A 13,217-nucleotide genomic window follows, 5' to 3' on the forward strand; every position below is an offset into this window, starting at 1 on the left:
GGAAGGAGGAGAAAAAATAATGCATGCAGACACACACACACACGCAGACACACACACACACACACACACACACACACACACACACACACACACACACACACACACACACACACACACACACACACACAAGCCTTCAGCTGACAGGCCACAGCTCAGAGTTCACACTCTAATGCTGTTGACAAGCCCTCACCTGGATGCCGATTCACTTCCCTGGGGGAGATGAGTGAGAGTGCAGGGATACACCTGTGACAGGCGACCCAGTTCACGGAGGTTTTCTCACCTTTCGTTCACCCCTCTGTTCACCCCGCATTTATAAGTTCAGCTTCAGGAGCGGATGGCATTTTTAATTTTTGTCACTTGCAGCTGAGGTTGTGGTGCAGGTGGAAGAGTGGGTTGGCCACCAATCGCAGGTTCAATCCCCCCGGCCCTTCCCACACAGAGTATCTCCTGATATATGCTGTGGGTGTGAATGATGATGGTTGCTGGCATTTATTGGAAACTCTCAGGTTTAAAAAGTAGACAGGATAAAGAACATTTAACACTCCGGGATGCCTGGATATTCTCAAAGACAAGGTTCAGTTTTGTGCCTGCTGAAGCTCTTGAAGATCAGCAACGTATCCGTTTTCCCAAATGCTTTTCAATTTCGGGGGGTTGTTTCCGACCAGGGCCCAAAGATTACTAGACACTTTAAATAGTTTCAAAATAAAAAAAATAGCAACAACAGCTTTATGTACGACCTTTTATTGATATTTTTAACTTGATTTAAAAACTATTAAAAGGGACCTTATATCTTTCAAGTTATGAGTACATATACAGGTAATCCCCTGGAGCAAACGCTCATGTTTCAGAGAATTTCTTTCTGCTCATGCCTCAGTGTGATGTTAATGGGATCAGATATTCCTAATCTAGTCATCTCAGTTACATCCATCTGGTTCTGTCTAAATCTGCTGACGAGGGGCTGCCAATCAGAAGAATGGTGTCCTTAAATGGAGAGGAGCTGAGAACGGCTTGTTTCAGACATGATGATCTGAGGTGCTGCACTAATGTTTAGTATAAGGATTATTATGATCTATGAGTCATGCAAAGCTACCCTAGTAGAGTTCAAGAATGAAAAAATATGAAGCTGAAAATGAGCTTAATAGTTCCACTAAATGTTTTTTCACGTATGTTGATGTCAAATGTTTCCATTTGAAAAAGCTATTTGACAAACTCTAAACATAGTGACACTCAAGCTTTTAATGCATTTCTTCGGAGCCTGTTCCCAGTTTCAGGTTAAATCTCTTCAGCCAAGACTGGGAAAGTCAGTACTGTCTAAACTCCAGCACCTCAACCAGACACATGGCCACCTCTGTCCAGGGGGAGGTGTTGTGCTCCTGAGGGCATCCTTGATGCTTGACCTCCACCATGTTCTGTGACTCAAAGTCCTGTGGCCAGGTGATCCTGGAAGGGAAGGCTCTGGGAAACAACACCCTCTCAAGGACATCCAGAGGCAGGTTAGGAGCGGGGCGAGGCGTGCTGTCCCACCTGGTGGTGTACTGAAGTTGCCTGCTGGAGCTGTCCCTCCAAATGGTGACGCTGTCACGGAGGTCGGGTTCTGCGAGGGGTTTCTTTGGCTGGAGGCCTGTGAAGATGCTCCATGGTTTGAAGGGTGGCTTAGGAAGGGTGTTCCTGTCCTCTTTAATGCCTTCAGGCTGCTGCTCCTCACAGTGGGCCTTTGCATGCTTTGACTCACAGTTGCTCTGATCTGCTAAGAAGCACTTGGTGTGATACTTGCTCACCTGCTCCCTGAGGGAGAAATCCTTCAGGAGGGCCACGCCTTTCTTCTTTGCCCACTCAGCCACCTTTTCATCAGTGAGTGTCTAATGATGGAGGGAGAAAGTGCAAACAGCATAAGAAAGCTGTTCATAAAAACCTTGACTCTACTATAATAAAGCCCCCATTTACACTGCAGAGGCCTTCCTGCCTCACGGGAGCTGCGGTTTTATACTTTATGAGCCAGTTTAAGACAAGGCGTTGATAATGTATGTGTATACTCTTTAAATATAAAGAATATACACATACACATAATATTCTATTTAACTTTCCATGTCATATAAACAAACTCCTATAAACTAACCTTTCTGGTGAGATTATTCTGTTTGGCCATGCCCACAAGATCAGTGTATAAGGCCTGAACCAGCACTCTCTCCTTTCTTTCTTTCTCTTTATTCACATGCCACATACAGCTCTTCAGATACCTGCCCACACACACACACAAACAAGAGATTTGTTTAAAGGAAGTAGCTGTTTCAACTACAGCAGTTTAAACTTTTATTTTGGTGTGAGCTTGCTCTACCTCGCTACCTTCCTGTGGCACCAGATGCAGGCTAAGTCCAGAGGTGTCTGCCCCAAGCTGTCCTTGGCCAAAACATCTGCTCCGGCCTTCACGAGGATCTCTGCACAGTCGAGAAAGCCCTCAGAGGCGGCCAGGTGCAACGGGGTCTGCCCCAAGTCTGTGGTGCTGGTTTGAAACACCCCCCAAAAAACCTCAGCTTTATTTATTATCATCACCATCATAATTATCATCATTGCAATCATTATCTCTTTTAAAAAGCATTTCTTTGGTAATTTGAATGTTGTGTATGCAGCCGCTGAGCGTGAACAATTTCATATTTCTAAAATAACCCAAAATAGAAAATACAGCTGCCTGCGCAGCCTTCTTACGCATTAACGTCGGCGTCGTGCTCCAGCAGGTATCTGAGACAGGCGCAGGTTCTGGGGAAGCTCTTGTAGGACAGGACCATGTGGAGGGGCCGGTGACCTTGGGAATCACTGCTGTTGATCCACTGTTGCCTGAACTTCACCAGGAGCTGAACATCAACCAACTCGCCATAAAGGCAGGCCATGTGGAGCGGCGGCAGACTCTGGAAGATAACGTTTCTACTCTTAGGTCTTTTTTATTTTAATTTATTTTTTTTTACAGAGGACGATTTGATGTCACTGCAGAAAAACGAAAAGGTGTCATTAAGAATATTAATAACAGATATTTCAGTTTAGATATTTCAAGTTCAGGGTCCTTGGCCTGAACAAAATTAAAAATGACGTGATTTTCTTTGCCTGTTTCATCATAGGCAGTGATGTATTTGGAAAATAATGTTTGTACATTTTCTCAAAAATGTTTTAAATCCCAAGAGTATCATTATCGTTGTTAAGATAGTTTAGGAATAAGTGTATAAGTGGGTAAAAATGATAATCTGATACCTTTTTGTGCAAATGTTTAAGAAAAGACAAAATGTTACAGTTTTGCTAATGATATCTTGGTCACAGCTCATTTTTATATACACAAAGCCATGTTTTTCAGTTCCTCCAATTGTTGTGACAAATTGAAAATCTTCTTTCAGTCCCTTAAAAAGACAAACTTCTGACTTTTCAAAATCAGCAGTTCTAATACTTTGGTCCTAGGAGTCAACAACTAGCTAGCAGACACCAGCTAGCAAGAACTTCTGAGCTGTTCCAGCTGGCTGATTTGGGTAGCTGATTAGCCAGCTGCTGAGCATGGACAAAAGTTTGAATGAGTCCACATCATCTGATCCAAACCAGATAAATGGTTGTTAGGATTATGAGGAGGTTCTTGGAAGATTTTCTCCCCTGTAAGGGGGTTCCCAAAAGTCTGAGAACCACTGCTCTAAATCACTTACAATTGCTAGTGATTCACCTTAAGTGTTAATTCTATTTATATTTTAGTTTTCTTTTCAAATATATGAATGTCTTTTAGAAATTTGTAATATCCCCCCACACACTGATTTCTCTCAGCTGTTCTGAATTACCTTTCAGTGTGTTTATTGGCTTGATAGGTATTTTTTTTTTTAATTCCTTTTAACTATTCTGTGTAAGGTGATCACGAGTGTTTTGAAATCAACACGTTATCACTCCCAAAACGTAACATTTTAGGCTAGGTGACAAATCGTCAACATTTTTCGCTTTAGGGTACCCAACACGTTCCTAAATGACAACATCAGAAAAAAGAGAACACATGAGAACCGTTTGGACTCAAACTACACATGTTCGTTCATTTTCTTAAAATCGCCTTGGAAAACACTGTTTTACGTCCTTTAACTGCTGGTTAATGTTAGGAATGACGTGACAAAACGTCGGTATGCTACGCCCCGTGAGTGAGAACGGGCTGTTTGAAATATGCCTAAATAACAAAATCTGTTATCATTACTATTAATAATAATGCCTATGTTTTATTTATTTTTCCACAGGATGTTGTAATGTAGAGGCTACTACTGCTTTTCTTATTTTTCTTATGCACAAAAGTGGTCTAAAGATTTTTGAAAATCCTAATGTTGATCAGCTGTTAATAACTTTACCTGTTGGTGCAGGGAGAGCTGGTTCTCATTTAAATCACACTTCTCCGGGTTCCCAGGAGCCACAGCTGGGAACATCTGCCTGCTCAGCGCATCATAATGGGACTGTTTCCTGCAAGATTAATCCACGCAGAAAAAAATGCTGTGAGAAGTAAGCCGTGAAACCTCAAAACATCCGAGAGATTTAAGCTACATATTTCCTTACATATCCCCCCTTTTAAAGTTGCTATTAGCCTGCTCTTACAAGATATAGTTTTCTATTAAAACGCTCATTACAACGTTTAAAGCGGCTGTTTTGACCAACCCACGGTGTAAATTTACACTTTAAGTGCATATGCACTGAAAAACAGCACCCAGGCTTTCAGTATTAACAAAGTTTTTACCCTTTTTTACATCTTCCACGTCTCCGTTTTCCGGGCTTGTTGACAGGTTCCATGGTTGCCATGGAACTGTAACCGGGAAACTAACCCCGCTTTACGACATCCGGCACAAGAAGGAGAGAAAGCGATGAATTGTTATTTCCGGTTACAATATGTGTTAAATTATTATTATTAAAACTGTAGACAGTGTTTTTCAACCGATTTAAAGATCTGATGTCACGCGCTGTTCGACACGTGATTTGTATTCAGACCAACGAGTGTATAAAAGTTTTCTACAGTCATTGGTCATTCAAACATTTTAACCCCAAAAACAGGGGCGACAAACATATGTCCCCAGGATCGGCTTTGGAACAAGTGAGCGCATAAATTCTGGACTTTTAACTATATTTTCCCACTGAAAAAGACCTCTCCCATTCCCATTAAGTAACACTTAAACAATAGAAAATACAGAAAATGTCTGTTGTTTTTTTTTCATTATCAACAATAGAAATTTCTTTTATACAATGAGACAGTAGGCTACAGTACAAAAACAACAACAAAGAATTTAAGAGAAGAAAAGTAGTACATTTTCTATGAATTCAAGTATTTTTGTTTTATAATTACAGGACAGTCTGGGCAATGAGATACCTGAACTTTTTCTTTAAGTTTAGACTTTTATGTCCTACAGTTTAAGCCCAAACAGTCACACTGACTTATTTCTTCATTTGCCGGAGCAGTTTTTTTTGTATGATGTAGAAGAGCTGGCACATACTGTTTAACTTGCTATTCTTTTTCATCTCTTGAGATATCTCAGGATATCATGTTTGCAATTTAACTTCTTTGCACTGACAGAAGGAGGAGATTCACTGGTGTGGCCCACAATGTAAAACGAGTTTGATACCTTTGCTTTAGACATTAGATACATTCAAGCAAATAATATTTTCCTCCATATAATGCAATAGAGGTGGCAAACATTAAGCACTACTATCTTAACATTATAAATAAATTCCATTCTCATTTTTATCACAATAAAAGCATGTGAATTAAACACATAAAACCATTTTCAAACTTATTTGAAGTTTATTCTATTAACTGGGCAACAGCTAGTTAACATGCACATCAGAGAGTGATAGTAAATCATTTTGTGATAGCAATACTGGCCAATGTTTTCATTCCCTGCCTATGGTCCACACATTGTGCAGGCCTGGTCGTTCTCCTTCTCATATCTACACGATATACTTGCTCTTTTATCTTTTCAATAAAACTGAAATTAAAAGTCATTTCTATCACATTTGATAGCACGAGTTATGTCTGAGTGTAATAGCTTGTGACAGATAAAGGTAGATCAGTGGTTGTATGCATGGCAGAGGCGCACTTCTACCCTCTCACGCAGAGTCCACAGCTCTCTCCTCATATATCCCTGGTGTGCTCATATTGATAGTTCATTACGGGTCCCTGCTGGCTCTTGGCCTTAGCAAAGTAGATCAATCTTGCTCGTGCTGCGCAGGCCACATGTGAGGCCGATATAAATTAAACAGTTACTTTATGGTCTCCATATCTCTGTGGCAGCAGGCCTCTCTGATCACAGCTACTGACCAAAGTGAATGTGACGGAGTGCAACTCAGTAGACAGATACAGTATGTGCAGAGGAGGGAGAGTGGACACACTGGACAAAGGATGCTGAAGATGGAGCTGCCAGGCAAGAAGAAAAGAAGTGAGGGCAGATATGCTGAAGGGTTGGTGTGACACAGATAAGGTGAGATGGAGGGAGATAATAAACTGCGGAGATCCCTAAAGTGAGCAGCTGGAATAAAAATAAGATACAGATGTCACTAAGAACTCTGTGCCGTGTCAGAAATACTGAAGTGAGTTAACAATTTCTGGAGCAAATTAGAAACACAAGCATGTAAATACAAGAAAAAGACTAAAACCAGTGGTGCATTAATTTTAACATTATAGAGTAGATTTCTTCTTCTTTCAGGATCTCCATTATACCCTGTCCCTGACATCCTCCTCTGACACACCAACCCTTTGCACGTTCCCTTTCACTGCATCCATGAATCTTCTCTGTGGTCTTTCTCTCTTCCTCCTGCATAGCGGCTCAATTTTCAACATCCTTTGTCCACTATATACAATATAATACAATACAAGACAAATTTATTTATATAGCACGTTTAAAACCAGGGGTACACAAAGTGCTTCACAAAGCAATAGACAATAAATGATTACATTGAGCAATGAAAAATTAAAAACACAGTAAACTGAAGGATAACAAAAACTAATTAGTGAGTAGAGATAAGGAGAATATATAATAATCTAGGGAAAGATGCAGCAATTAAGAAACGGAGACAATTAACACTATAACCACTGTCCCTCCTCTACACATGTCCAAAAGAAGTCGTTTTTAGACAGCAGGGAGGTCAACAAGAAAGGAAAAAGGTACATCAGGTTTTGACTGATGATCAATACATTTGAGGACTTTTATTGTTTAGTTTGGTTCTTTTCATTAGACTTCTTAACAGTAAGATAGAAAAAAATAGTGGATTAACATAACCTGGAAACAGAAAACTTATAAAGCAGCTCACAGAACATCAAGAAAGACCTCTGGCACCGAACAGAAGAAAGAAACATTAAAGAATCTATGAGGGAATCAGCTTTACCAAAACACAGATCCTAGCAAGTCCTTTGTCAGCTGTAGTGAGACAAAAGGACTCATGACTCATCCTCCGTATTAGACATTTTAAATTAATTTCATTTCTTTTTGTAAATACTTTCCTCATTGTAAGAGAACAAAAAGTGGAAACACACAGACACAGGTGTACTGATAAAAATCAGGCTTTGCTTTTACTTCTAAATATTGCTTTAGTTCAAAATGCAAAGCAAAGAAAACAAGATAACAAGTTGTGAGAAAGACAATTACCTGTGTACACAATGGAAGCAAAGAAAACAGGGACAACTAAAAAAAAAACTCAATACAAGTAATACAAATGAAAAGGACTGCTGCACCAGGCAGGTCAGTGAAAAGTCAAAGCCCACAGACAAAAAAGTATCTTAATCACCCTTCTTAACCTTTAAATTCAAGCACATAGCCATTCAGTCTGCCTTTACAAGCATTTGTGAATGAACGAATCAGTGTAAAGAGCTTACTGGGATTACTGGGTAACAGGATGCCACGGTTGCAACAAGTCAGTTTGTGAAATTTCTTGCCTCATAGATATTCAATAATCAACTCTAAGTGGTATTATTGTAAAGTGGAAGTGTTTATGAACCACAGCAACTCATCCAAAAAGGGTAAAGTTACAGAGTGGGGCCACTGAGTGCTGAGCTGCAGTCACAGATCATAAGAATTATCATCAGCATGAAAACTGTGCACCGGGAGCTTCATGGCATGAGCTTCAACAGCTGAGCAGTTCCTGTAGGTGTAATCTGTGGGTGGTCCAGAAGATTTGTCCTTACAGTGTATAAATATATGAAAAAACAATATAAATCATGTTGTTTTTATGTTGTTATTTAGGGTACAGTGCAGTGTTCATTATGCTGAAACAAATTAACCTAAAATAACTAACACAACAAACTAAACATGCACAGCAAAAATTAGCTTGGTGTGAAATCTTAAACTCTACGGTTGTGCAAAGAGTGTGGATGAATATTACCTAGTTATACTGTCGTTATATAATAACAGTTTTTATTATTATATAATTGGTATGTAAATATAATTATTTAAGTCACACAAATACACTTCTTTCAGAGCTTTTCCCCTCACATAATGATAAAAACATCATGAAAAATCACAAGTACGTAACTTAACTAGCTTAAACCCATTTTTATTGACCCTTTTTCACATTTGTGACTCCTCCTTTCACTCTTTCGTTCTCTGTTAAAGCGATCAAGGTCCGGTGAAGGGTCAAGGACGAGCCACCACCCGCTTGTCTTCCCCCCCCCGAGGTGCTTTTTGCCTTTGTCACAACATGTCCTTGAAGCTTTCAGCTACTTTGGTGACGTAGGTTTGGGTGTACAGAAACAGTGAGTATATGTGAACCTTGCGTGCGTGCGTGTTAATGTATGAACAGTCTTTGTGTGTGTGCACGCCAGCATGTGCCGATTAACAGTAAGAGAGCAGCACAGCCCCCCTGTGGCTTCAGCGGCTTCCTCTGACCTCGGTCACGTGCCGTGGAGGTTGAGTGGAAACTTTAGTGTAGAGCTCTTTCATGTTTGACTTTCAGCACAAGTCCCTGGACAGTGACCCCCAGCATGACCATTTCCTTTTGACAGCTGAGTGTGTGTTTGTTATGTGCTGTCAAATTCTCTCTGTGTGCCCAGTAAAATAGCTATGTTTCTCTCTTTAACGTTGTAAGGTCTTGACCTTACTGTGTTGTGTTTGCCCTCAAATGACTAAACAAATTTAAGCTGAACTGAATGAAATGCTCTCCCCCACAAAAAAATCATAAGAGCTTTCTGACATATGATGGTCTGGACATTAAGTTACAGATTAGTTTCTTACTCTAAGTTCAAAGGTCAGTTAAATATACTCTCCGATCTTCGTAAATGCTCACCGAATTTAAAATAGTGCAACGAAACCTGTGAATGCATGCGTACAGCTCATCCATATGGTGCAGTGGAGATTAGCACTGGGCTGATTATAGCCATGTAAACCTGCTTAGGGTGAGGATGAAAATTAGATCATATCCCAACAGCCTCGCAGCTGGCTCTCCCATTGGTTTGTTACATCATCCATTCACAACCCATCTGTTTTTCTTGGTTTCACAATACAAGCTCCTTTTTGGCTAGTGGCACTGGCTATTGGAAATGGAAGAAAAACGCTCACTTAACTTTTTTCTTTTTATATATATATATATATATATATATATATAAAAAGATACATTTTTTAAATGGTAGATAGTGCAAGCTGGCTGAAATGATTGGCAGACTGTTAATGTGATTACAGCTAAGTGGGTGTGAAAAATGTTGATTTAGTTCTAAAATGATGAGCGCTACAGTGTTATTTATAAATGTCGTTTTTAAAGGTACTGTGTTTAAAATGTCACCACTAGATGTCAGTATATTGCACATTGCAGTCCACTAAGTTCTGTTTTCTTTCCCCTCCCAATTTAAGTGCATTCTAGCTATGATGTAATGAATATAGCTGTGTTTACCTCAGCTGTCAATATGCGGGGTGGTATGTCCGGAGGAGGCTGTAAAACATTGTGAAAGGAGTCGAATTCAAGTCATGGAGTGAGTGACACTTACTTATGTCCAATGACAGTGATGGACAGTGTTCAGGATGATGGAACTTTCCCGTTGGTAAGCACTGCTGTTAGCCTGAGTTAGCTGCTGTTACTAGGCATTAGTGAAACTTTCTTTAAAGTGGATCTAAGTTTGTTGGACTTAGATGAAACAAACTTGGATCTGAATCCAACTTGGATCCAAGTCATATCAGAGTGTATTCACAAGCTTAGTGAATAAAGTGAGGATAATATAACTGTTTATCAGAGGGAAAGTGTGATTTTTAGGACACTCAAGCTAAACAATAGCTGGCACAATATCAGGTTATAATTAGCTGTTGTTGTTTAGCCAGTTGTCTGGAGATGGTTAAGATGGGTGGCACGTTTAATCTGTTGACAATAAGTAATTGGGATAATATCACGAATTAATATGCATGTTTTTTTTATAATGTATTTTTATTAGTTTTTCTGTTTTCACAAATAATACATAATTACATAACATAATAAAGTGTACAATTCAGAACCAAAAATAAATAAATAAACAAAAACAAAAACAAACAGACTGATAATTAAGCACTGAACACCAGCTCAGTTCCATCTAAAAAAATAAAAAAATAAATGAATAAAGAGAGAATACAATACAGTACAATACCTGTGGTCCCAGTATCACGTTGCAGTTTGAACACTCAAGAGAATCCTTGTAACATAATATTAGAAACGTCAGGTTCCACATAATTCAAGTATGGTTCCCACACCTTAAAGAATTGGTCTGTTTTAGAGTGCAGTACACATGTAAGATATTCCAATGGCACTAATTAATATGCATGTTAATGCACGTGCAGTTCAGGAGGTGAGGCTTGAGGAAGAAGAGAATGAAGCCAGTCTTATTATCTCTTTCCTTTCCATTTTTGCTTCCTTTGGTGAAGGCGACCCCTTCTCAAATAATAAAACCTTAATATCTTGAATCTGAACGGTCAGGCAGAAATTAAACTGCACTTGAACACCTACGATCTCTTCTCTTTCACCTTTGAACTACTATGTATGTGATTGGTCTTTAGCGACAAACATAAAACACAATTATGTAGAACGTAAATGTCCGACTATGTATTTTTAATACATATAAAGGTACCCCAATTTTTTTAATGGATTCTTTCTGAAAACACATCAATTTGTTGAAAGATGTAATTATACACTAATTAATGGATATTAATATATTTTCCTTCTTTTTAATAAATAATCTCAAAAAACCAGCTGACCATACTATGTACAATAATACTGACTGATTATAAATAGAAAAAAATTAGGAGACAGATGTAGAAAACACTTAGTAACAGTTCAAAAAAAGCAATGAAGTGGAGAAGTGAACAAGAGAGGAACTGAGCAACAGAGAGGAGAGAGTCCTGAGGAGTTAAGAAGTTATTAAGTGACAATGTGGAAAAGAAAGAGAGAACATAGAGAGAGAAGTAGGAGTTGAGCCAGCACACCCTCAATGTGCCTTCATATTTGATGAGCCCTCTTACAAGGACCCTGTGCCCCTGGGGCTTCCAAACTCTGCTTGTGTAAGTGCGCTGATGCCCTCACTTTACTCCTTCTCTCCCTCTCTTATCCCCTCCTCTTTTTGCTGGCTCTCCTCCCTCTTTTGGCTTCCCTGTCTTTCTGCCTCTTAATCTTCTGCTTAGCTCCTCCCTTTCTCGCCTTCCCCCCTTCTCCCCCTTCTCCCCCCTCCACTCCTCCTCTCTTTCTGAGCCTCGTGCTCAGCCAGGCGGCAGTGTGCTAATGCACCATGGCACATTCTGCAGCTTCGAGTCACAATGCGACCAGGCTTTATGCAGTGACCGCACAGCGACCTCCCTCAGCATCGCTGCACAGAGGCACTGTGCTGTACCAGGCCGGGCCTGTTTAAGGTGAGGATGGAGGCGATGGGTGCAGGTTTAGAGAAGGAGAGAAGAGAGGAGAAGAGTATGGAAAAGAGATGAGGTGCGAGTAAGCAGGATTCTGCTTCTCACAGGTATCACCTCAGATGAAAGTAAGATTAATTAGCTGAAAATGGCTGAAATATCCTGAGCCAAGTGCTTATGTGTGCAGTTGTAGCACATAGTTCCTTACTTTTCACCCAGAAGACCCACTGGAGTCACTGGATATTAACCCTGATAAGGATAAGTGGCAGAGAATGGATAGATAGCTTATTATTTAATATCTCATTTATTTTTATGTTTCTCTTGCTGCTGCAACAGAAATCTGTTTTCTTTCTTTCTTCTTTGCCTTGGTCAGGTCACGTTCTTTTGTCCCCGAGGTCCCGACAGCTTCCTGCCATCACACCTTCCCATGATCCTGAGTTTTTTTCCCACATCCCTCAGACACGTTCTTCTCAGTCCTCACAGCTCAGCAGAAACAACCAGAGGGAAGGAGAGAGATAAAAGGACTTTGATAGTGAGAAAAGGAGTGGTGAGACCTTAAAGGTCAATATTATGAGGGTGGGTGTGAAGCGCAGGAAGAGAGACAGCAGGAGGGAAATTTATAATTTTTGTACGTAAGGGAATTCAAATATTTCACGGTAAACTTGTCCTGTTTTATTTATTTGTTGCTCGTGAATATTCTCAATATTGATGGGGAGTATGTCCATCTTTATAATTGCTCTGCCATAGACAGTATTACTGAGTGTTGAAGCTCTACTTCATTTCTCCACGAGTTTCTTTTTGAATAAAAATGATCGTAATGGAGCTACTCTGATTACAGAAAGCTAGTTATATAATGAAGAAGGGCATATATTTTTAAACAGTACAGAATTTACAGTAATTTTCTGTAAATCTGCAGGTTTATTTAGTTATTTGATTAAAAAAACACATTTCCTGTGTTACGAAATCAGTTTCACCCCGGTTCTTTTTTATTCCTCGGGCATCCAGAGACGGCACCGGACGCAGTAGTCATTTTCACAAAAACCTTTATTCATCTTCATTTAAGCATGCATCTTCTAGAAGGGGAGATGTGCCAGGCCGGTGTCCCTCTGCAAATCTTCACTCCTTTGTTTGTTACAGTCAGCTTTATAGAAGCGACCTTATCATAAAACCCCCATGGTGTGCTGCAAACTCTGTGTCTGTGTGTGTGCGCGTACCCGTGTGTCTGTGTGAGTGCACTCACACCTGTGAGATGTACTTCAGTACTCTTATAACACTCTTGTTCAGCAGATTAGTTTCTAAGTAAACTGTCTGCTAGTTTTTGACGAGGACTTTATTCAAGCAAACAAGCAGCACGTCAGACCACGTTGTTAAAGAAGTTTCATCAAAAAT

General features: G+C 39.8%; 1 protein-coding gene across 1 annotated transcript; it reads right to left on the reverse strand.

Moving 5' to 3' along the window:
• Window positions 1-783: 783 nt before the first annotated feature.
• ankrd53 (ankyrin repeat domain 53) lies at window positions 784-4,794 on the reverse strand. Its single transcript, XM_026162293.1, has 6 exons — window positions 4,733-4,794; window positions 4,353-4,461; window positions 2,704-2,903; window positions 2,336-2,500; window positions 2,117-2,237; window positions 784-1,859 (listed from the first exon to the last, which is right to left on the reverse strand). Exons 1-6 carry the CDS (start codon window positions 4,792-4,794, stop codon window positions 1,302-1,304), a joined length of 1,215 nt encoding a protein of 404 aa, XP_026018078.1. The 3' UTR covers window positions 784-1,301.
• Window positions 4,795-13,217: the final 8,423 nt, after the last annotated feature.

Source organism: Astatotilapia calliptera, chromosome 3 (genome assembly GCF_900246225.1).
Source record: "Astatotilapia calliptera chromosome 3, fAstCal1.2, whole genome shotgun sequence".
In the NCBI taxonomy this organism is placed as follows: Eukaryota; Metazoa; Chordata; class Actinopteri; order Cichliformes; family Cichlidae; genus Astatotilapia; species Astatotilapia calliptera.

What these genes read in the sequence shown, in the direction of transcription:
- ankrd53 (XM_026162293.1), bottom strand. Translation starts at nt 4,794, where the DNA reads ATGGCAACCATGGAACCTGTCAACAAGCCCGGAAAACGGAGACGTGGA. An exon ending in CGTGGAAGATGTAAAAAAGG is followed by an intron (nt 4,462 to 4,732) that starts GTAAAAACTTTG and finishes TTAATCTTGCAG; the next exon opens with GAAACAGTCCCATTATGATG. An exon ending in CACGACGCCGACGTTAATGC is followed by an intron (nt 2,501 to 2,703) that starts GTAAGAAGGCTG and finishes GTTTCAAACCAG; the next exon opens with CACCACAGACTTGGGGCAGA.